Source organism: Gymnoscopelus microlampas (assembly GCF_963454915.1).
Source record: "Gymnoscopelus microlampas genome assembly, chromosome: 1".
Classification (NCBI taxonomy): domain Eukaryota; kingdom Metazoa; phylum Chordata; class Actinopteri; order Myctophiformes; family Myctophidae; genus Gymnoscopelus; species Gymnoscopelus microlampas.
In genome coordinates, this window is record NC_139962.1 from 29877262 (window position 1) to 29902468 (window position 25207).

Genomic DNA, 25207 nt, shown 5'->3' on the forward strand with positions numbered 1-25207 from the left:
CACTTGGCTCTATCTTTGCACTCATTTTTAACATTCCAGTATCTATTAATTATGCCAATAAACCATGCCTGTAGAATCAAGCTCTCATTAATAAGCCAATATGACTAGAATCGACATGCCGAAATGTCAACCCCCTGCGAGAATGTCTCCAGTGAAGGAGCCTCTAGTCTACATTGATTCCAATCACATCTTCAACTGTGGTTTTTATTTGTTCACTTATACAGTAGCATGTGTTTAATATATTTTTAAATTTCCAAGTTATTCATTGTAATTGTTATAAATACAGTAACCTAATATTTGCCATAATGTTATGTGTACAACACAATGTAGGCAATTATAGAATAAAGTGTGTGTGACAGTTCACTCATGTAACGAACCAGACCAGAACCAGACCAGAACCAAACCCCCTCTGCCGCTCCGTCATCATCATCATCATCATCATCCTCATCATCACTACCGCCCTTATCCACTCTCACTACCTGCCTGGAGGAGATAAAGGCGTGGATGAGTAACAACTTTCTGCAGCTAAACAGTTCCAAAACTGAAGTAATTCTTATAGGCACCCCACACCAGATAAAAACATCCCCCATAACCAGCATCACCTTCTCCGGACAGGACCTCCCCCTCTCACCGGTTGTCACAAACCTGGGAGTAAAAATGGACCCTCACCTTAACTTAGAGGCCCACGTCAAATACCTATGCAAAACATCCTTCTTTCACCTCAGAAACATTTCAAAACTCCGTCCCACACTCACGCTAGCAGATTCAGAAAAGCTTGTCCACGCCTTTGTCTCCTCCAGGTTGGACTATTGCAACGCACTTCTCATCGGGATCCCTAGCAAGAGCCTTCAAAGGCTCCAGTATATTCAGAACAGCGCTGCTAGGGCCCTGATGAGAGTGCGCAAACATGAGCACATCACACCAATCTTCCGTTCACTCCACTGGCTTCCCGTTGCTTCCGGACCCAATATATCCCTGTTGACACATCAGTGCATCCATGGCAACGCTCCCTCATACCTCAAGGACCTAGTCTCCCTACAACCCTCGACCCGCAACCTCCGCTCTTCAAACACCAACCTCCTCAACACCCGCAAGGCCAATCTACGCACCATGGGCGACCGGGCTTTCTGCTCGGTCGCCCCCGAACTGTGGAACGCCCTCCCTGTCCACCTGAGAGCACCACAGTCGGTCGACTGCTTTAAGAGAGGATTAAAGACCTACCTTTTTAGCAAAGCATTTTTTTTGCTGGTTTTACCTCTAGGCTTTATGCCCCATGTTTTAATTGTTTTGTTTTAATTTCTTAGTTGTTGTTTTCTTTTACTGGTGTGATGTTTCTGTTTTTATGCAATTGCTTTCTGTAAGCACTTTGAGATTTCTTGTAAATGTAAAGTGCGTTATAAATAAAATCCATTATTATTATTATTATGGTTCACTTGGAACCATGGTCCGGTTGTTTGATCCTCAACAGAGTTCGAAAATAAAATAATTGTCTACTCTTAGGAATCGTTAGGATTACCATTGATGATGTCATCTGTAGGTAATTTTTTTAACCATCTACATTCCACCTCTGAGACACGGAGCATGTCGACAGAAATGGCACTGTTCCTGGGTGTTTTGTACTGTCTGTTTGTGTATTCCCATGATGGGCTTTAGGTGCAAAGCCTATTTTAGAGTTCAGTGCCCATAACACACAGGGTGGACTGGAGCAAGGATAGTGAATTTGGACACACGCACGCAAGAGCACACGCACGCACACACGCGCGCACGCACGCACGCACGCACGCACGCACACACACACACACACACACACACACACACACACACACACACACACACACACACACACACACACACACACACACACACACACACACACACACACACACACACACACACACACACACACACACACACACACACACACACACACACACACACACACACAATGTTGTCTCTCCTTCTCTCCAGACAGTCTCCTCTTTCCATCACAATACACCATGGCTGGATATCTCAGAGCCTGTGGGAGTTCTTCTCTCTCTGTTTCTTTGAGGGGAAGCCCAAGTGTCAGACACTATCGATCCCCTCCAGCCAACCCATTTGCTGCCAGATGCACTGGGCTTGTTCATTATCATTGTTCTTGGCAGGGAAATGTCCAGCAGCAAGGCTTCCATTTCATTTGGATGTCCTTGTGAAGTGGATGTGAAGATGCAGAGAGAGAGAGAGAGAGAGAGAGAGAGAGAGAGAGAGAGAGAGAGAGAGAGAGAGAGAGAGAGAGAGAGAGAGAGAGAGAGAGAGAGAGAGAGAGAGAGAGAGAGAGAGAGAGGGGGGGGGGGCAGGCAGGGAGAGTATTTGGATACATTTTTGGGCCTTATATTCTAGGCTGTATCCAGCTATGATGTCACCGAGGTCCAGACCTCGGTAATTATTTTATATTAAAGAATACAAATCTGAGCTATAAACAATGAGGGGTTGCCAGCTGTGTGTGTGTGTGTGTGTGTGTGTGTGTGTGTGTGTGTGTGTGTGTGTGTGTGTGTGTGTGTGTGTGTGTGTGTGTGTGTGTGTGTGTGTGGTTTAAGTATTCCTCCACTGACTGACGTGAAGCTGACCGCCATCAAGCATGGAGTAGGCAGTAGAGTGTGTGCACAGTCACATCAGTGACAGAGTGACGTGAAGTGAAAGGAGATCGTTTTTCAACCTGACTCTATAAGCTATGGCTATTGTTTCCCCTGTCATTATGACAAGGATATTTATTGCATGACGTCACTCACAGACCGCATCCGTGATACATGATTAAGTCATTGTGTGGTTAGGGCCAGTAACTTGCGTGTAGTTAGTAAGCTTTTATTATGACATTTAGTTTGAGCTTGTTATACGTGTGGACTGTTGTGTTATAGAGCATAGCAGTGACGGCCATTTTGTGGTTCCATTGATAGAAAGGATAAGAAGAAGAAAGTTCGCACTCTGTTCTCAAGCTCCAAAAAACGTTTCATTTATGCAACGTTTCGACCTTCTAGGTCTTCATCAGGCAAGATGAAGACCTAGAAGGTCGAAACGTTGCATAAATAAAACGTTTTTTGGAGCTTGAGAACAGTGTGCAGACTTTCTTCTTCTTATCCTTGATTCTTCCCTTGATGTCCAGGTCTAAATGCAGGCGTGGGATGTGCACACAATTTTCTCTGTGACCTGTTCCATTGATAGAAAGCCCATTCATTTTCCCCATAGAGATTTCCAAAAAATATTTACATAAATGATTTTAAGCCTGGAACCAAGCCATCCAGGCTCCTGGTGAATCATGACCATAACATATTTGATTCTGTGTAGAAAAACGCATTTTAAAAAATGTATTAAATAGTTTATAATATAATTAAATATTCAAATAGACACAGAATCAAATGTTTTATGGCCATGATTCACCAGGAGCCTGGATGGCTTGGTTCCAGTCTTAAAATAATTAATAAGTATTTTCGGTAATTTCTATGGGAAAAATGTATGGGCTTTCTATTGGTAGAACCACACAATGGCCGCCAATGCTATGCTCTATTGTGTACGCCTGGTGCGTCATGATTGATTGATTGATGTACTTTATTTAGTAAGACATGAGAACAGTACATGACAGTACATAACAGTACATGGAAGTACAAATTCGCAATACAAGGTCTACTAAACTGGATAGCTCAGTTAAGCACGTAGCTTGTTTAAGATGAGATCCCCACGCACACAAATCATGATGACATATAAGAGACAGACAGATATACACACTACTATACAGAATGTCATACAATCAGTTTACAGGTTACTGGTATGAAGGGTGAGAAATATGTACAAAAAAAGAACGAGAGAGGGGGGGGGGGGGTAGGTTAGGTTAGGACATGGGGTAGGTTAGGACTTGGACAGGGGCCATTTTTGAATTGCAGCCTCCTGAAGGTGTATCTTTAGGGCATTTTTGAAAGTGAGTAGGGTTTTACACTCCTTTACTCCTTTTGGTAGGGCATTCCACATTTTAGATGAATAGCATGAGAAAGAGTTCATTCCCTTTGTTGTGCCAAATCTGGGTTGAACATGGTTTGTGGAGCTGCCTCTGGTGTTATGATCATGGACTTGATTAACATTTTGGAAGTATTTTGACAAATACAGGGGGATCCCAATGTTGTGGTGTATCTTGAAGACCAGGCCCATAGCAAGTTGCTGTACTCTGTCCTCAACCCTAAGCCATCCAATCCTAGCAAAATGGTCATGGGTTAGATGGGTTTTGTAATTGAGGCCAAGAAGTAGCCTTACAAGTTTGTTTTGGGATGTTTGGAGCCTTGTTTTTAGGGCCTTGGAGGTGTTGTGATACCATGAAGTGCATGCATAATCATAATGACCTTGTATGAGGGCCCCTACAAGAATCTTCAGAGTATTCTTACTGACTTTACGAACAAGCCTCCACATCCTCCGTGTTATTTTGTGGACCTTTTTGATCGTCTTTTCAGCGTTTTTGTCACCTGAGAGGTTTGCCTCCAAGATGGAACCCAGGCAGGTTAATTTCCTCCTTTCTTGTGATAACATTTTCACCCACTTTGATCGTGAAACTCTCAGCCTTTCTAAGGTTAGGGTTGGACCCAAAGAGGATGGATTCAGTTTTACCCAGGTGTAATGAGAGTTTGTTGTCGGAGAGCCAGATGCAGATCTTGTTGAGTTCAGTGCTGAGAGTTTTCTCAACCTGCAGCCTGTCCCTGTCCGAGACCAGCAGAGCCGAGTCATCTGCGAACAGGAACAGTTTGCAGTCGCAAGCTGAAGACATATCATTCACATATATCAGGAACAGTAGTGGTCCTAGTATGCTTCCTTGAGGAACACCACAAGTCACTGGGAGGGGAGGGGACTGGGTGCCGTTTACTTCCACCACTTGCTCCCTCCCTTCCAGGTAGGATCTCATCCATTTCACCGACGTGTCATCAAAGCCTATTGCTTTGAGCTTATTGATCATAATTGGGTGATTAACGGTGTCAAAAGCCTTCTGGAGGTCCAGCATGACCATGCCGCAATATTTGCCCTTGTCGACATCTTGTTTGATAGAGTCGTTCAAATAGAGAAGGCATGTGTCAGTGTCATGGCACACAGACCAGTCAGACATATTTACACGCAGCTTTAGGTAGCTGCATACTATGCCAGAACAATTGAAGTAAAGTAAGTTCTCTTCGGGAGGGCTCCGCAAAACCGAAAAAACATCTGACATGCATTTCATACTGCCACACAACACTTCAGTGTTCTGGAAGCCAGACCCGCCCACCACTGCTTGCACTGTTGATGGCAAGTTGACTGGCTCAACCAAACAGCGTGTACAGTACACTACAGTACAGCCAATACTGCTGGAACAGATGGTTAAATTATTACCTGGATATCGCGATGCGCTGTTGCTTTGTGACGGAGGTATGGAGGTTTTGCCCTAGGCTTTAATTAATTCAATTAAATAGCCTTAAAGGTAGGGTAAGTGATATTTTTGGGTTAAAACAAAAAGTATTTTTTTTAAAGGTTAAAGCACTATATTCTGATAGTAATCATTGCTATAGAGTGTTTGTTCAGTAACAGGAGTCTCCCCGTCTCTCCAGCTCTTTAATAAACAGAAAATACATTTTCTGGTAGGTGTCAAAATCTCAGCCAATCAGGAGAAAGTACCCATTTTTAAGCTTCATTTGTATAGTGTTTCAGTTCTAGTTTTGCCTGCTCATTTCTTAGTGTCATCACTTCCAATTCCACTTGTTTAATCTGTATCCCGATTGAGTTCTCTATCCTGATTGGATAAAATTGGAAATGAAACTGAAACTGAAACGAAAATGCATTTTCTGTTTTATAAAGAGCTGGAGAGACATGGAGACTCCTTATATGGACAGGACACTCTATAGTAACGAGCACTAGGGGTGTGCCGATACACTAATTTCACGAAACGATACGATACGATATTTGACTCACAACTTCGATACGATTTCGATACGATACGATACGCACTTTTTTTATTATGAAAATATATGGAGGAGAAAAAAAAAATGCAAACAAATAATTCTGTTTTTGCATTATTCAGACATGCAAACTTGTAGCTTTTCAGCTACAATAGCCGTTTTGAATCCAAATAGTATGACACCTGAACCGAAAAAAAAACATGTTGTCACTCTTTTCACTTCGGGGCTGTTTGCATGCCTGATTATTATGATTGTAAAAGAAAAAAAAAAAAATCGTTTTCAAAAACGATATTTTTTTTTCCCAAAACGATACATATCGTCGCGAAAACGTATCGCGATATATCGCGGGACGATATATCGGCACACCCCTAACGAGCACTATCAGAACATAGACCCATTTTGCAATTATTTGAATAATTGCAAATCACTTACCCTACCTTTAATTAATTTATCCCAACACACTTCTGTGTTACTCTTTTCACTTCGGGGCTGTTTGCATGCCTGATTATTATGATTGTAAAAGAAAAAAAAAAAAATCGTTTTCAAAAACGATATTTTTTTTTCCCAAAACGATACATATCGTCGCGAAAACGTATCGCGATATATCGCGGGACGATATATCGGCACACCCCTAACGAGCACTATCAGAACATAGACCCATTTTGCAATTATTTGAATAATTGCAAATCACTTACCCTACCTTTAATTAATTTATCCCAACACACTTCTGTGTTGCCACCCCTCTTGTACCCTACTGGCCCAATCCGCCAGTGAGGAGCCCCCAACGGGAGGACGTAACACCTCCCGTTAAAACAAAAGTGATTAAAAAGCAATTCTCACCAACTTGGATCGATGTGCCCTGCATGCTCCCAAACGTTTTTTTTTTCTTTTAAAAATGTATTCTCTTGTACTTTCATCAACTCAAATTCTACCAGATATTGTGTGATTCTTGCACCCGTCATATGAGACTGGTACTAAAACTGTTAGAATTGAAATAATTATCAAACCTTTGTGTGTGGGGGAAAATCCTCCTCGCTGTGTAAGCAGGAATGGACAGCATTGTACCCTCAACCTAGACTATGAGGAGCCAAGCTACAGTAGAATGCATAATAGGCTTCTTCTCACTGTGACCTGAAATGCAAATGAATGCATGAATGCATGCACATGAGTGTGCCGTAGTGCTACTGCTATTGTAATGGGACTAGACAGGGATATGCACTCACTACCCAACAGACCATGTTGTTGCGTTTGGGCAGAAACCGTATCTTTATATTTGAAGTTTAAATGAATACCCTACTTCGTCGCACAGGAATGTCGCGCTAATGTCGCAAAAATAGCAGATCTACAAGCTCAGTAAATTGCTGGTTTGTAGATCAGCTATCTTCACTATTTTTGTAGATTTTTGGAAAGTGAAAGTGGTGAAGTGTGTCTGTGGGTTTTATACAGTACATATTGAACCAATGAAAAGTATTAACAAGAGCTTGTGACTATATAATACATTAGATCCACTGGAACACAGGATCTTTTTTTCATTTCCTGAAAACTTTTGGACAAGCAAGTTTTCCACCTGACATTGACAAAGTGCTCTTGTTATTATTATCTGTGATACAACTGCATCATCAGAAATAAACACAGTTTGCGGCTACCGAGGTGCACCTTTAGGCCTTATGCATATTGGTGCACACACAAACACAAATTAACACCATAACATTGACATGCTGTAAAGTAACTACAACTTCCTCATATTCTAAAATCACTACTGCCATGGTTGTGACTGATTATATAATCACTAGTCCATTCACCCAATAGAAGACAACTCAGAGCCATATAAAGTCATAAACTTTCACCTAAAACAAACATAATTTGCCTCAAGGTCAGAGTGACCATTACAGTAGTTGCTAGGGAAACATGACTATCTCAATACCAAAGTCCAATCCACTCCAGTCTCCACTCCGTAATATCTCCAACAACCATTGGTCACTCCAGTCTCCACTCCGTAATATCTCCAACAACCATTGGTCACTCCAGTCTCCACTCCGTAAAATCTCCAACAACCATTGGTCACTAACCAGAAAGACCATAATATCTCCAACAACTAGAGGTCACTCAACAGAAAGCCAACCATCCTACCCAGTTGATGTCATATATTAATGTGAACCACTCTCACTGGTCATCATGTGGGTAAGGACATGACTGCAGGTGTTGTGTACTGTTTAACTCCAGTCTTGGTTGCAGGATGTTTTCAGCCAAGCTATGGGAGTTCTTTGGAGCAGGGCCACACAGACCATGCATACATGCACCTACAGTAAGATAATAATAAGGGTAATAATAATAATAATAATAATAATAATAATAATAATAATAATAATAATAATAATAATAATGGGCAAAATAAATTGTCAAAATTTCACAATATTGCAAACAATTGCAAAATATTACTACGCATTGCAATGTGAGCTTGTAGATTGGCTATTTTCATTTTTTCTGAAAACGTGAACATAAATAAGATAAATAAGAATAAAAATTAAGATAAACATTTTCATAAAATAATCTGTGACGCAACGCTTTGTGAGCTAGTAGATCTGCTATTTTTGGCAAGTACAGTGCAACTCAGGTCTGTTTTACTAAGTATAGACTAGAGGGTTTAAGTGGTTAGGCGGTTAACACCCTTGTTCTTTCATCTCAAGTGTGGCAGCAGTCAACCTCCTGTTGACAGCAGTGACATGTCACTTCTCTAGACATGCCAGCAGAGCGGGGGGCTTCAGCAGGTTAAACCTTGTTTCTTTATCGCTTTATCACATTAACCACTTAACCCCTAAATACTTCTTTGAGCAGGGTCCCTCAGGGGTCTATACTTGGTCCCCCCCCCTTTTTTGCATATACACCAAATATCTTTGATATTTAGTGCAACACGTTGTGAAATTGTAGACTGGCAATTTTATTGGCAAATGATTTACTATTGTGGGGCAAATGTTCGCCTATTATGACATGCCCAGATTAGGGATGCTAGGGATCATGTGATGAAGAGTAAAAGGAAACATCCAAAGAGAAGCAATGAAGCAATGAAGGAAGGAAGACGCGAGGGAGCTGAATTATTTGGGGGCAGTGGTGGGCTAAAGGTTAGAGGAGCACGCTTGTTAGAAGGTTCCCAGCTCGATACCCCAGGCCAGCAGGAAAAATCTGGGTGGGGTAGTGAATGGCCACCACTTAGCCCTCCCCCAACGCAGCTGAAGTGCCCGAGCAAGGCACTGAACCCCAGAGTACTCCAGTGTAGCTGTTCAGTGGCCAACGGTATAAGACTGGTGGTTGTAATGGTCAGATACAACAGCAGTGACAACACAGCAAGTGTGTGGGGAGGAATTAATTGACTAAGATGGGGAGCAAAAAATATATATAATAGTAATAATTACACTTAAACAGTATGAAATATTATTCATTGTGCTCATTCTGAGCAACTACAAGTTCCAACTAATTGGAGAAACCAAATTCTTCACTGTCATGTATAATCACATCTCAAATTATGTTTGCTGATGAATGCCCTCAGCAGACAGTAATTATCTAGAAAGTCTCTTAAATATGAATTTGCCACATTACCATGTCATCAATATAGACATTTATCTTTGTAGGAAGAAAACGGGTGCTCCAGACGTCTAAAACACAACTAGGGTTTTTTGTGGTCTTCTTTCTTCTTCTACTTGCTTCAAAGGATTTTCATTTCTTTCTAGTTGCAGCTATTTGTCCAGTTTTCCCACTCAGTCTGAAGGTTTTAGGTGCTTTTGAAGCTGTATCTCATACACATATTGGATCAAGTCATGGCATTTTGTGAGATTGGAGTGGGAGACAATGCTCCTAGTATCCCAAGGCTTGTTTAGCTCGCTAAAGATTGCCTAGATTATGCTAGCATGCAGTAGGGGGCCAGTGGAGGCGGAAACACAGTCTGATTTGATTCAGAGCTCTAAGAACACCAGGCCCTTTCTGGCAGCCACCAGTGTTGCCAGATTTTGCAAGATAAATAAGCAAGCAGGTCTATGAAAACAAGCCCAAAAGAAGTGACTAGGCACATGAGCGCGCACGCGCACACGCACACACACACACACACACACACACACACACACACACACACACACACACACACACACACACACACACACACACACACACACACACGGCTATTTGAAAATAACCGAGCTTGTAGACCTGTTATTTTCCAAAAAGTCGTGTTTTTTTCTTCTTTTTTTTAAAATCTTTGTAGGGGTCCCCTGGCACAATATATTTTCAAATGGGGATTCGCACGGACAAATACATATTAATTTGCTGGTCTTTGACATGAAAATGTTTGAGAACCACTGGTTTAAACAACATTAGGAAGCAAGCCCAAATAAGCAACTACACTTTAGAAAAAAGCCCAAAAGACTGCCAATATTTACAAGCGACCTTACGGAAAGACAAGCTGAAAGTTGCTTATAATAAGCAGACTTGGCAACACCAGCAGCCACTTCAAATCCCATCCGCCACCCGGAGACCTCCTCAGAGGTCTGCCTTCACTCTTTACTCGCAGAATCCTGATTCAACTGGATTTCATGCATGGAATTCAAGTCAGACATCAAAATAAGAAAAACTCTGCGAGAGCACAGATGGAAGAAAAGAGTAAAATCTGTGCAGAGTAGTTGATATATGCCAGGGGTAGGCAACCTTAGGCACGGGGGAGGGTGATCACTGGCAGACTAGCCTAAGTGTGAGAGAGAGGTTTTTTATTTTAAAATTAAATATAAAAAAAAAGTTTAGTCAGTTAAATTAAGTCCCCTCACATCTATATACAAAAGAAATCCTGCACATAATTCTACATTCATTCCTAACTCAGTCTGGGGAGGGAGTCTGAGAGATATGAGTGGGTTATTGAGAGTCTAATGATGCGATGAGAAAATATGGTTGTTATGTATAGCCTATGGACAATCAAAATCAGTTCGAAATATTTAATTTCGATGTGGTGTCACAATTAAACTTAATGTTGATTTGGCACACTGACTATCAAGAAAATGAATACATGGCACTTCATGTCAAAAAGGTTGCCCACCCCTGATATATGCTATATATGCTATTGTTCTAAGGCATCCGCATCCCTTAGAACAAAGGTTTTCAAACTTTTTCTGCCCAAGGGCCCAAGGCAAAATCTCAAGGCACACCTGTATTCATAGAGGAAACAGGCGATCTACAAGCTCACAACCATCGCAGTGTGACGCATTATAATGTCATGCCCAAAATGACAGGTTAAAAGTGGTTAAAATATGTTTTGGGTATAGAATTTGCCTCTAGATTGGCAAATGACCAGTCATCGTATCGATATCGGTAACACCGGCCATAAAAAAAGTAATATCTGTATCGAACCGGTTTTAGCCAATATTTTATTCTATAATATTCCGTCAGTAGGCCTAATACATCAGGTAATAAGAATGCATCTGCACCAAAAATCACACTTACTGTATAACAGGTATAAGGTAAACCCAACAGGAAACTTGTATTGCAATACCAGTATTGTTCGATTCGCCCATGTAATTAATCGGTAATCGGATATCGGCCAAAATTTTAATATTATGCATCCCTAGTTGTATTGTAATAATAATGTGTGGTTGTCACAAAAAACAGAAAAGGTGCACAGTTACACCATTGCAATGCGTTGTAGCTTGTAGATCTGTTCTTTTTTGCAAGCGACACCGCCGTACTACAAAGTATAAGTCAGGCTTAAGCCTCTCACTGAAGCGTGGAGCATGAAGAATCAGGGATGAGTGGCCGTCATCAGATTTCCAATGAAACAGAGAGAATTCTTAGGAGGATTAGCGAGTCATCTCAAATTAGGAGTAGTGGGTACAGAGACACAGAGAAGGTGTTCTGTGTCTGTTGATTTATCTGGGCCTCTCTCTCACATCCCCTCTTCTTTTCCAAAAAGTAAAACAGAGGGACTAAATTGGTAGATTATTTACTATAACCTTGCTCTCACTGAGCAGTAATTATAAATAAACCCTGAGATAGATCTGACAGGCGTCACATACACATACCTGGTCCCGATTCAGAAACTTAGGAGGATCCACACTGTTTATTTAGTTTTCATTCTCCCCACTGATAGGTCGGCTCCCACCGGATCAATAACGTATTAGGCATCTTAAAACCATCTGCTTGCAGATGATTAATTTCCCTCCACTCTGAGGGGACAGTGGTTCCTCTGAGAGCACAGTCTCAGGTCCTACAGCCAGTGGTGTAAAATGTTAGGTCAAAATGTGTGTCAAACCAGAAATAGGATTGTGTCAAAGGTTGTGTTAAACCGGACACTGGATCAAAATGTCTCAATAGAAAAGCAAGGGAACCAAATAGAACCACCCCAATTGTATACATTATATTGTATTCAAATATTCTAGATAACATACGGATTGGACAAAACAACATTTTATTCACAAAATAAGTTACATAATGCAGATTTAAGGCCAGAATTTTAGTATTTCTTCCCCCACTGCCTAGAGGCCAGAGATCTAAAGGCACGGCTCACCCAGGCAGCGGTGGAATGATGCCCGGTGGACCAGCGCCAAGCAGAGCTCCCAGCAGCCAGCCCCCCTGTGTGCTGCAGCTGCGTGGGCCAAAACCAGGCAAGCACTGGCCCTCAGGTCTCTCTGAAGCTCTGTTTTCACAAGCAGTGCACTTTATTAAGTCAGCATTTATTAATGTTTACTCTCTCCTCCATGTTTGTTTTCATCTCATCCTGACCGTCATAGTAGGTGGGCGTGCGCGGGCAGTTAGGGGTGTGGCTAGAGGGACGGGGGAGGAGGGGGTTGGGAGATTAGTTCCTTGAACAAATAGGAGAGAGGCTCTGAACACGGTACGTCGCCTTATCAACGTCCCTCTGGCCAGGATAGTAAACAAGGTCATAATGATGTGTGGTTACTAGCAATAAACTTCCTGGAAACATGGACACACACACACACACGTTTGTATTACTATACTTGTGAGAACATCAACATTTTAGGAATGTCGTTTTTTTATGTTTTTTCTTTTTATTTGCCATTTTTTACCCCAAGACGAAAATTGCCGATCTATAAGCTAAATATGTCATGCTGCGACACGTTGTGAAATTATAGAGCTGCTATTTTCTTGACATGAAAACGTTTCAGAACTACTGGAATACAGCATGTACACACAGAGCGATGCCATCAGGCGGGCTGTAATGTAATGCAGTGGGTCTCAAAGTGGGGTACTGGGGTCGTGGGGGGGTTCCAGGGGGTCCCCAGCAAAAGTAATTAATATAGCATCACAATTATTTTAACCACTTTAATCATTTAAACGTTGGCTATTTAAAAATAGCAGATCTACGAGCTCACAGTGAGCTTGTACGTCTGCTAGTTTTGAATTATTTTTTAAAAATATCGAAAATGTTTGCGAAATTTTTAATAATTTTGACATAAAAAAAAAAAACTTCTCTTCTTGGGGTCCCTGGCACCAACCCTTTTCAGATGGGGTCCGGGGCCAAATACATATCAATTTGTGGGTCCTTGACATGAAAAGGTTTGAGAACCACTGCTGTAATGAAATGTAATGTAATGGTGGTATTGTTTACAGCCAGGCTGTAGATCCCCTTATTTGCTTCGTCAGGATGTTACCCCTGACAACGCACGGCTGCTAGGCATGCAGGCACCTGGGACTGGCATCTCCGAACAAGGCTGTTCTGTTTGTGCACCTCAACAACACGCGCACACGCGCACACACACACACACACACACACACACACACACACACATACACACACACACACACACACACACACACGCACACACACACACACACACACCTCAACAACACATCAGAGCCCACCAACGTGCATCAACACTGTGGGTGGTATACAGCAATCAGCCAAAAGAGGTGTGACTGGAGAGCAGTGGTGGAAGAAGTACTCCGATCTTTTTTTTTTTTTTTACTTAAGTAGCAACGTGGAAATACTCTGTTAAAGCAAAAGACCTGTATTCAAATTTGTAAAATTTGGAAGATCAGCTATTTCAGAATAAGTATAAAATAGGGCATAATTGGTTAATGTATGTTTTGTAATAATAATCTAAATCTGAAATAGAACTTGTGTAACTTAGTTGTAAGTGGAGTAGAAGTATCGGAAAAATGGAAATACTCAAGTACAAGTACCTCAAACTAGTACTGAAGTATAATACTTGAGTAAATGTAGGCTACTATCCACCACTGCTGTGGGTGGTACACCAACCAGCCAAAAGAGGTGTGACTGCAGAGTCCTTGAATGTCAGGAGAGACAGGATCGGTAGGTAAAGGAAATACAGTAGTTTTAACAAGATAGACAAGATAAGATATACACAAGACACACAAGACACACAAGATAAGGTAGCTGTTGGTCACTTCCTCCCCGGCTCAACTGGGCACCTAACTGGCCATCCTCTTGGCTTCATTGGGATGCCCAGAGAGCCAGGGTACCAGCGTTGCCTGGACTCTGCTTCTGTTTTCCCACCAGCTGATAAAGGAGAGGGGAAGTCTCCCATTGGCCTGGCTAGCCTACAACCAATGTGGTCTGGCTACCGACAGCAGCCTAGCCTGTAGCCACAGCCAGCTCTCACTTGGTACTGGGCAAACAACGCCTCCGCTTTCACTTGAAAAACTAGGACTAAGAAGAAGACTGATGGTCTCTCTGAGAGGCCTGAGTGGTAAACACTTAAGCCTGAGAGTCTGAGAGTTGACCAATTACGCTTGAAACCCACAGGGCGCGCCAGAGCACGGACGACGATTTAACTGTTCCCATGTTAATGAATGACCGGCCGCGAGTACGGACACGCACAGGGATTCATTTTTCCGCTCCGGGCGGAAAGAACGTTTTTCCGTGCACAAGACAAAACAAAAATCTGCGTGCACTCTCATTGAAACGCATTGACCAGACGTCCCACTGTGGTCAGGTTTGGAGAGAACAGTCGCGCACATGTGCTCTCTCTAACCCTGGAGCACATGTGTGTGTCTTCATCTGCCAGAGAGTACACTATGACTGTCTCAGCAGCAGCACCAGTTTGTTTATCAGGAAAGGTATGGGTACCGTATGTCCCCACAACTGGAATACGAGAAACAGACATTGTAACATCTGAAACAAAACCAAACCAACCACGTCATTACAAAGGTTTAAAGTCATCAAGTGACTTCATTGTGGAATAAAAATTACTCTCTAAATGACTCTGCACTCTTGAGAGTGCAGAGTCAAATATCTATAGGTTCTAATACTACCAGCTTATAGCCATTAATAGCCTTCCGCTCGTGCAATGATTGACGTGTCCTGTACACTGCACGTTACATAAGCCAGAGAGTAGTAGCAAGCGCCCTACCTCCTAACAGTGTATAGTACTGTGGTTCGCGTCTGCAGATTCCCAGTGATTTACGACCAGTCGTGGCAATGATGTCGACCACCAAACCATCCATACCTCAGAGGGAAGAATCCTTCGTCCAACCTGAACCTGCCGTGTTTGTGTTGACCAAGCTCATTGATGGCTTGTATAGTGACATACTCTGTTAATCGGGTATTTTATGCTTAAAATAGATTTGGGGAGTTAGACTAACAATTACTGTGGGAAAAGATTCAGGTTGGGGTTAGGTTTATGATTAGGCATTTAAAGGTTAGGTTTAGGGGTTAGGGCTGGAATTGGCACCGAAAACAGCTGAAAACAGCATGCACTACACACAAACGTGTGTGTGTGCATTTGCGTTCACATGTGCGTTTGATGTGTTTTACAATCTGTATTTCAAACAAAGATATCAGTGCATACAATGAGACAAGGTCCGTCTGTGTTAAATTCAGGATCACAGGTACTTCAATGACCTTGTGTAAGTTGAAACGTTGTGATCCAACTCTTTTAGGAGCTTAAAGCGGAACTATGTAACTTGTTTTTTAAATAGAATTTAATTTTGTCCAATCTGTATCCAATATGGTAGAGTATGTTAATACAATATAACTCACACAATTGGGGTGGTTATATGTTGTCTCCCTGCTCTTCTATTGAGACCATTTAGATTGTGTCAAAGGTCATGTGTCTCACCTAGACACAGGATCTGACACGACTTTTGACCTGATGGTCAAGATTCAATTTATCCCCTGAGCAAGCAGGCAGGCTGTATTAGCACAATGGTAAGACTTTTTGCAATTGCGCAAGAAACCGGGTTCAAATCTGGGGTAGAGGAGGAAAGTTACATAGGGCAGCTTTAAGAAGAAGTTGTGCGGACATTTTTCTCTATCGTTTAAGTGTCTTTTTTATCCAGCACTCTTCGCAGTTTTTGGATGTGCGTGCACCACCTGGACTGCATCAAGTTCAGTACCACAGTCATGATGGCAGCAGTGACAGTTGGTAAGCAAGCAGCCTGCAGGAAGAGGCAGGGCGACCACAGGAGGAAGGGATGGTGGATTGCTCATCATGTGGTTATTATTACGTATCGTTGTTTGTGCAGTGCTTTATGCCAGTGGTTCTCAAACAGTCTCATGTCCAGGGCCCCAACTTGATGTGTATTTGGCCACAGACCCCCATTTAACCACTATACTTAGTAAAAATGGATCTACTTCTGAGTTGCACTGGTGCACTCTTTTTCCCCTGTACATCAAATCTCTTTGCCAAAAATAGCCAATCTACAACGTGTCACATTGCGACGCGTTGTGAGCTTGAAATCTACTATTTTGGCGAATATTCCCCCCAGTTACAAATATTTTGTGCTAGAGACCCCCAACCATAATAGAAGATTTGTGTTAAACATTTAATGTATTCCAAATGTGTGATTTTTTTCCTAAATTTTTCGAAAAGAGCAGATATACAAGCTTAACTCATCGCAATGTATCACATTGCGATGAGTTAAGACCTTGTGGATCGTCTATTTTCGAATAGCTGAAATATAAAATAGGTTAAAGTTGTTAAACTGTTCCTCGTTTAGCTGGAAGCCCCCTTGAACCCTCTCAAGAACCCCTGAGGGTCCCCGAGCCACTTTGAGAAATACTGCGTTAAGCCAGGTTTGCACAAACCTTTTCAGCAATGACCCAGAACTACTGCAAAAATGCTTAATGTATTGACAAAAGGCTTTAGCAATTTTGCACTCAAACAAGTCAGTGACGAGTGAAACCAAATTAGGTTTTTCAAGTTACCCCTACATAGGTACAGAAGCAATAACAAATACAAGTAAATAACATGATTATCAGCTAATTTGGTTAGAATTAGAGCACACAGTTAGAACATTTAACTAAAACTCTTTTGTCATAACTTGTCTCATGTAATTGCAATGCCCCTCTAATTGTTACACACAATTTGTACACAATTTTGTGAACAAATAGATATATTCTGTGACCCAAGTATGAGTCGGAACCCACAGTTTGTGCACTAACTCTCTAAGTTTGAGGTAATGAAGGTTACCCATGTTGTCACAGGAATTACTCAGAGGCAAGCCTTCACCCTGTCCAGTGTCCACGAGGAAGATGATTCTCATCACTCGGCTTGGTTAGACTCAGAGCTGATGTATGTTCAGACCGATGACAGCATAATATGTCAAATGTGACGTGTGGAAAATGAATTAAGCTGGTCTGCGATCTCTGACAGTTACAGTAGAGAATAAGAAAAGACCTGCATCAATGCAAAACAAATATATAATTCAAAGCCTTCAATCCCTGGCTCTTGCACAAACAGATTACAGTACGAGAATCAACCACAGCCTTATCATTAGAAATTAAAAGGTAAGCAAACATGGCTTATCTGAAAAGTGGCAACAAAGAACTTAAGAAGACTGTTTAACCTGCAGGAGAGACAGTCTATTTTTGTTAAATTGTACTTTGTCATATGAATATAACACTTTGAAATAAGTGCTAAGTCCACACCAAGAAACACGTTTCAATTTTTTACAACACAATACGTCACTTTGCCAAAAAGAACAGATCTAGGCGCTAACAACGCATCACATCACAACGTATACTTGACATTAGGCTTGACAGTCCGTACTCAGTACTCACCACTATAGAAGCGTATCATGCAACTGAGGTCTGAATTGGCTGCCTCTCTCTGCACGCGTACAGGGTCCTCATAGCCCACCGCTGTCAGGTAGTCGTACACCATCCGAAGAGGACACTCACAAGAGTCCAGCCTCCTACAGGATGAAGGGAATAGTGATGTATGGTGATACTGCATCCATCACTGCAATAATATGATCATTTCCTTCCACTCTGTCTTAATCGTACACATAAACACGCACTTACAGGGGTACGGCTCATCTTTCATCAACTCAGCTACAAAGCTAATCTTTCATTCGAGCGGAGTAGCAGAGTCCAGCATTTGAAGTTGAGTGAAAAATTAGTAGAGACGCATCATAAATCTCTTGGATGATTTGTAGTGGTGGTGGGTGACTTTCAGCATCAATGAACCACTCAATGTTTAACCATTTTGATAAAAAAAAAAGTGATGCCTGTACGAGCAGTGTGTCTGCAAATGGATATCCACAATTTACGTAATTTTTGCATTTTCTCCCTGGTGCGAAGACTCGTACAGGACAAGCTAACAGGACAAGCTAACAGAGAGTACCACGGCCGAATAAATATCTGCCAGAAAAATAACAAATAAACTGAATATCCAAAACTTGCTACAAAAATGGATACACCATATTTATGATTTCGGGACATGGCTCCTCGGTGTGTCTGTCCAGAGCTAATCTCGTAAACCATTGCACCGATCAGCGACAAATCGTTGCAATGGTCTTTTTTAAAAACATATTAGCAGATCTACAAGCTCACAGCGCGTCAATTCGGGCGGCGCTGCAAGCTTGTACATCTGCTATTTTTGAAGTTTTTTGAAAATCTTTCACTTAGATTTTTTTTTTACATAAATCTTCTCTTCTGGGGGTCCCTGGCAAAACATTTTCAGATGGGGGTCAAATATCATTGTCATTGACATGAAAAAAATTGAGAACCACTGTCCTGATGACTGACATCATAGACTGGCCACATGACGCACGAGATGCACGTAGAAGAATTACTGTTATAAGACCCTGTCTTATATTTTTTGGGAAGCACTTCCCAAAGGTTATTAAAACCTTTCTGACAGTCAGTAAAGAGAAAATGAAAGACAAACTAAGCTCAAGTCACATGTGGTAAATGCAATGGGTAGTAACATAGCATCAAGGTCCCACTGCACGTTGCCATGTGCACTTGTAGATCGGCAATTTTTGTGTGACACTGTTTTACGAGGAAGTATTAATAAACATGGTTTAAGTGGTTAATTTAGTTGATTGTTAGTTGATTCAGTGGTTAATTTAGTCAATTATTTAACATTTTTTTACATTGATACTTTGATATATAATAAATAAAATAAATAATGGAGAAAAGAAAAAAACGACATTCTCAATTATTCGATTACATCGATTAAATCGATACAATAGAACTTAGAAAAGAATCGATAGTTGCAGCACTATTTACAGTGGGCAGATTCCAGGAGGCAGCCATAGAGTCGGCTGTCCACCATTCACACCAGCGGTTATGCTTAAAGACCAAAGATAGGCCCCATATTTATTCACAACATCTCTCCCCTCATAGCAGCCCAGTGGGAAGCCATAACATCTCTGTCAAGTTACCATGCCTCTTCATCCTTCCTCAGGCTGGGAGGTATATTATGCACTGAATTATGGTAAACATGTTTCTTAGTGGCGTAGCAAATATTAAAGAGAAGATATTAAAGGACCTGACTCAATCTAGCATCCATAAATTCACAAAACTGTGTGCAAGTGAGTGTTGCAGTTAAACAGCATGGGATGCATTTTTTATTTCATCAACTGGCAGACATTTTATGCTTCAATGATTAACACATGAAACAATGTTGCAGGTTCTTATCACAAATACATAGAGTGATTGAAGTTCAAATGAGAGAGGGAGGGAGGGGGAGAGAGAGAGAGAGAGAGAGAGAGCGAGAGAGAGAGAGAGAGAGAGAGAGAGAGAGAGAGAGAGAGAGAGAGAGAGAGAGAGAGAGAGAGAGAGAGAGAGAGATGGACTACGACACAGTAACAGTAGAGAATGTAGCCTAATCATGAGCAAAGCTAAGAGGAGACTAAATTGTGCAGCCAGATTACAGCTCTGAATGCATTATCTTAAGGGTGCTTCACAATCAACTGTCATGTGCTACTCTTTCTGGACACAATCAGTCTGCTTTGTGTCTGCCGAGGCGGGCATCACTGTTCTGTGGAGTATAGTCAGGGGTGAAACAAGTTAATAATTAAAATAATGATGCTTATCATTGCTATGTAATTTGTTTGTGTAGCATGACTCTGATGCACATTTTCTTCTAGCTCTTGCAGCTAAAAACAAATGAGGGATCATTGCAACGTGAGGTTCAAAATCTTAGCAAACAAACACAAAAATGTCAGCATCTGAAAGACATGGCGTCGTCTTAAAAGACTGCGAGATTTGAATCAGATTTGAATATTAATTTTGATCTAGGTGTCTGGGACTAACAGATTTCTCATGTCTGTTAATTTATAATTAATATTAACTGCCACCTCTGCAACTGTTTAATATGCTGCTTATCACTGCTGACTTCGCCTTCAAGGTTCAAACTGTAATCAGGGAACAGAGTTCCTATTAGTTGATAATGGCTGATTTTGGCTTTTAAAACTGTTAATTAAATTTAACCATTAGTTGATAATGGTTGGTCTTCGGCCGTTCATTATTTTTATTACATTTAAATCCTCCCGGACAGACAGTCCAGCAGAAGGTCGTTGAAGTGTTTTTGTTATATTGACCAAACCAGTGGTTCTCAAAGTGGGGTCCAGGGACCCTCAGGGTTCCTTGAGGGGATCCAAGTGGACCCGTACAGGTTTGTATCTTTGAGAGTTATGGAGGTCCTTGAAATTAATAGAGAACCACTGGCCTAAACCAATGAATTACCTGCAGTACTAAAAAGCCTGCTGATAGCAATGGCCCCACCAAAATAATTGCTTTATGTTCACTAGGTGGTTCTTTAACCTATAGTTAACTACTGTACCTTTGACAAAACATTTTCAGCTCACCATTCTTGGTCTTTGTCAATGTGCCTTTGACCAAAGTTATCAGCTCATCACTAAATCACACACAAAATGGCTGATATTTAGTTGACACAAAACATTGAATGTTATTTGGATAGAATGTTGTTTAGACAGATGCTAGGTTCATTGTTTACCTGGTATCCTAGTCTCTTGAGGCACTACACTGTTCTCTAAGCATTCTATTTACAGTATGTCTCTATTATTATAATGTTTTTAATTTTTTATTTTGGGGCTTTTTATGCCTTTATTGATAGTATAGTAGGTTGACAGGAAATGGGGGGAGAGAGATGGGGAGTGACACGCAGGAAAGGCCGTCGCGTCAAGACTCGAACCCGCAACGCGCTGTCAGTCTACATTGAGCCTAGGTGCCCGGACCGCTACGCCAGCTGTCCGGGGCATGTCTCTATTATTATTAACAACACAAATCTTGTCCCTGGCACAAAATGGTGGGCGTCTAAATACATATTAACCACTTAAACCCCAGCATCCTCATTCTGGGGGGGGGGGGGGGGGGGGTCTGAGTCTGTAGTGTAGCTCATTGGTTCTCAAAGTGGGGTCCGGGGACCCCCAGGGGTACTTGAGGGGGTTCCAGGGGGTCCCCAGCTAAATGATGGACAGGAACCAAATGGTCCCTTATGGGTCTGTAACTCCGAGAGAGTTAAATCTCAGAGTTAAATTAACATTGGTTTTACAATGTGAATTGGGGTCCCAGAGGTATAAATGCCATTAAATGGGGGTCCGTAGCCTAATGCATGTCAAACTGGGGGTCCTTGGAATTAAAATGGTTGAGAATCACAGCTAGAGAGCCGTAAAAACCTTCTCTTATTGGGGTCCCTGGCTTATCTTTTCAAATGGGGGTCCGCGGGGTAATAAGTGTCAATTAGGGGGTCCTTGACATGAAAAAGTTTGAGAACCACTAGCGTAGCTCACTGTGGTCAGTACCTGAGCAGGTCTCCGTGCAGCTGAATGTAGAGGGCCTCTCCATCCCTCTGGGCACACAGCTCCTCCACGGTGGTTCTGGTGGTGCAGAGCACCAGCTGGAGGTCTGCCTGAGGGGTGGAGGGGGTCTGGGGGGGCCCAGAGGCTGGTGGCTGAGGGTCTACCGCACCCCCATACAGACACACACAGCCACGTTGGGGATCCCCCTTAAGCCAGTCCCGCTCCCGCGATCCAAAGCGGGTCTTTCTGGTCACGCAGCCCCGGCTTCCGTTCCTCTTCATGTTGCGCTGCACAATATGGAGACACGATCATTCTAACAAGACTGACATTAGATGAAACAGAGCAATAGAACCAGGGGTTCCCAAACATTTCAGCTTGAGACCCAAAGGATACATTTGGTGTCTCCTTAGCACCCAAATGTACAACAATACTGTGAATGAATCACTTAAGCCCTATTTCAAACATTGTGAAAATAGCAGCCTTACAAGCTCACAACGCATCGCACGTGAGCGATAGATCTGCTATTTTAGTTAGTTTCTTTTAATTCATGGATTTTGTTTAACAATTCTGAAATTCTTATGAAGAGTTAGACTTCCTGTTCTAATTTCTGAAGAAAAACATTTTTTTTTGTTTTGTTTTATTTTTTCCAATATCGTAAAAAAGCGGATATTTACTGGTGACCGTAAAAATGGTTGCGTGACCCAAAACTGGGTCCCGAGACTCCCGACCCATTGTTTGGGAACCACTGAAATACTGTAGATCTAAAATGTTCCATGTAGGACTTTTCTGTTTTCTGGAGATTTCATGTGCCCAATTCAATGGGACATGCCTGGTCCCCCACCTGACACCCCCCTCCCCTACCCTACCCTCGCCAGACTCATATCGTCACTTTTTTCCCCCATAAATGAATGCCCTGCAGAAATGGCTGATCTACAAGCTCAACATGTGTCACCATGTAATGCACTGTGAGCTTGTAGATCAGCTATTTTAGCTTTTTGGGATAATTGTTGAACATTTTCACATAATTATTATTATTATTATTATTATTATTATTATTATTATTATGACATGCCAAAAATGGAGATGGCAGTTTGAAAGTTATTAAGTCTGTCTGTGGGTTTTATGAATATTTAACCAAATTATTAACAAGAGCTTATGACTAAATAATAACATTAATAACATTTTTTTTTAATAAAATAATGGTTCTGCACATACGGTACAGTAAAGGTTTCCGCCTGACAGCAACTATATGAAGAATGTATTTGTAAAAGCAATCCTCAAATTAATCAATACATTTGAAGACCCACTCCAAATTCCAGACTTAAGATGATAGAACCCATTTGTTTTTTACAAAGGGCAACAATGCCCTACATTTATGTGTTCATGCCATTAGTGTCCAGGCGGCTATTACAGAGGAAGGCACACAGGCATTATACTCCCACGATGCTGTGCTTCCCGTCAACCGACTCAGGCAGACATCTGCAGCCATCCCCACCACAGCCACTGGTAGAGACTCAGACAACAGTGCTTGGGCTGCGTGTGTACAAATACACACTGTCTCATTTGTGTTTGTTTTTAAGACACATACTGTACACACATTTGAATTCAAGATTTAGGCTACATAATCACTTGAATCTCACTTGTTCTCTAATGTGTCATAATTAACGTTATACCATTTGACACACGCCACTGGAATCTAGCATTGTTGGTTTACCATCAGAGTTTATAAAGTCTTAACAGCAGTAAGTATAAAAATATATCTAAAATGAGCAATTATCATCATTATTATTTTTAGATTTGCCATAAGCCTATGTTGGGCATGTTTCAGTTAGAGCGTTATAACCTAGTAATAAAGTGTCAATCAGTAACTCAATTCATAATAGAGCCATAGATGAACAAGGATGGATGGATATTCATCCCAATGATGTCACATCATGATGTAACGTTACCTACTGTATGAGCCGTACTGTATACGTCAGTGATCCTCAAACCTTTTCATTTCAACGGCCCCCAGATTGATATTCATAAGGCCACGGAACCCCATTTCATACGATTTATATCTCTACTGGGACACGAATCTACACTGTAAAATCCTAAGCGTTTATTTAACTCTGAGAGTGTACAGATAAAACCAAATGCACAAGTCCATTTGGTTCCATCCACACTCTGAGTTACAGACCTGTAAGGGTAGGGTACATTTGGATCCTAACTATCAATCATTTAGCTGGGGACCCCCTGGAACCCCCCTCAAGAACCCCTGGGGGTCCCCAGACCACTGGTATAATATGTGGCTGTCAACTAGTGTAAACACAGTCAAACCATGGCAACATGGTCAGAAAGCCCTGTATACATTTTGGCCATTTGAAAATAGCGGATCTACAAGCTCACAATGTGTAGCGATGCAAGGCATTGTGAGCTTGTAGATCTGCTATTTTCAAAAGATTTTTTATTAATTTTATACATTTGAAAAATTGTGAAATGGGGACCTTCTGCATAATGAGTACTTTCTACTGTTGGTACTTTAAGTACATTTTTTTAATCAATAGCCTACTTTAGTAGTTACTTTTACTGAAGTAAAATGTTTAATTCCGGACTTTAACTTGTAAAAGAGTATTTCTATATTGCAGCATTGATACTTTTACTAAAGTACAAAATGTGTGAGTACTTTTTCCACCATTGCAGGCAGCTAACCAGAGTTAAATCATTAACCAAAGGACGTCAATCATCAATGACGCTTTTACACGGGGTGGAAATATGCGGTTTCACGTCACGTCTCATTATGCACTTGGAAATGTTTGAATCTCTGACAGCATAACAATGACATAAAATAGGTTAAACATTCTCTATTATATTAGTGCAGGGACCCCCAGTGGTCCTTGAAGGGGGTTCCAGGGGGTTCCCAGCTAAATTAGTTTATAGCATCAAAATCAGTGTGACCCTATTTTACAACCCGGCTATTCAATAGCCGATCTACAAGCTCACTTGCCTTGTATGTAGAATTTTCGAAATATTTTTCAACATTAATAATAAATAATGATCAACAATTTTGAACATGTTTTAACAACACAGATTCTATGGCTGCCCCAGTGCCCTTGCGGTTAGGTAGGCTGAGCTCCACATCTTTTCAAATGGGGGTCCTTCCTTGGACAAATACACATCAATTTTGGGGGGTCCTGACATGACAATGTTTGAGAACCACTGTATTATAGCCTATTAGGCTATGCATTATGTTAAAATCATAAATAGGCCTGTCACAATTA

General features: G+C 41.5%; 1 protein-coding gene across 1 annotated transcript in view; it reads right to left on the reverse strand.

Annotated features, from left to right (window-relative positions):
* The window catches only part of phlpp2 (PH domain and leucine rich repeat protein phosphatase 2), a 75237-nt gene that overhangs the window by 49015 nt on the left and 1015 nt on the right, over nucleotides 1–25207 (reverse strand). The window contains exons 2-3 of the mRNA XM_084079095.1: nucleotides 21951–22234; nucleotides 17956–18089 (exon numbers count right to left, since the gene is read on the reverse strand). Of these exons, the coding sequence (XP_083935221.1) occupies nucleotides 17956–18089; nucleotides 21951–22234 (418 nt within the window). The remainder of the gene's footprint in view (nucleotides 1–17955; nucleotides 18090–21950; nucleotides 22235–25207) is intronic.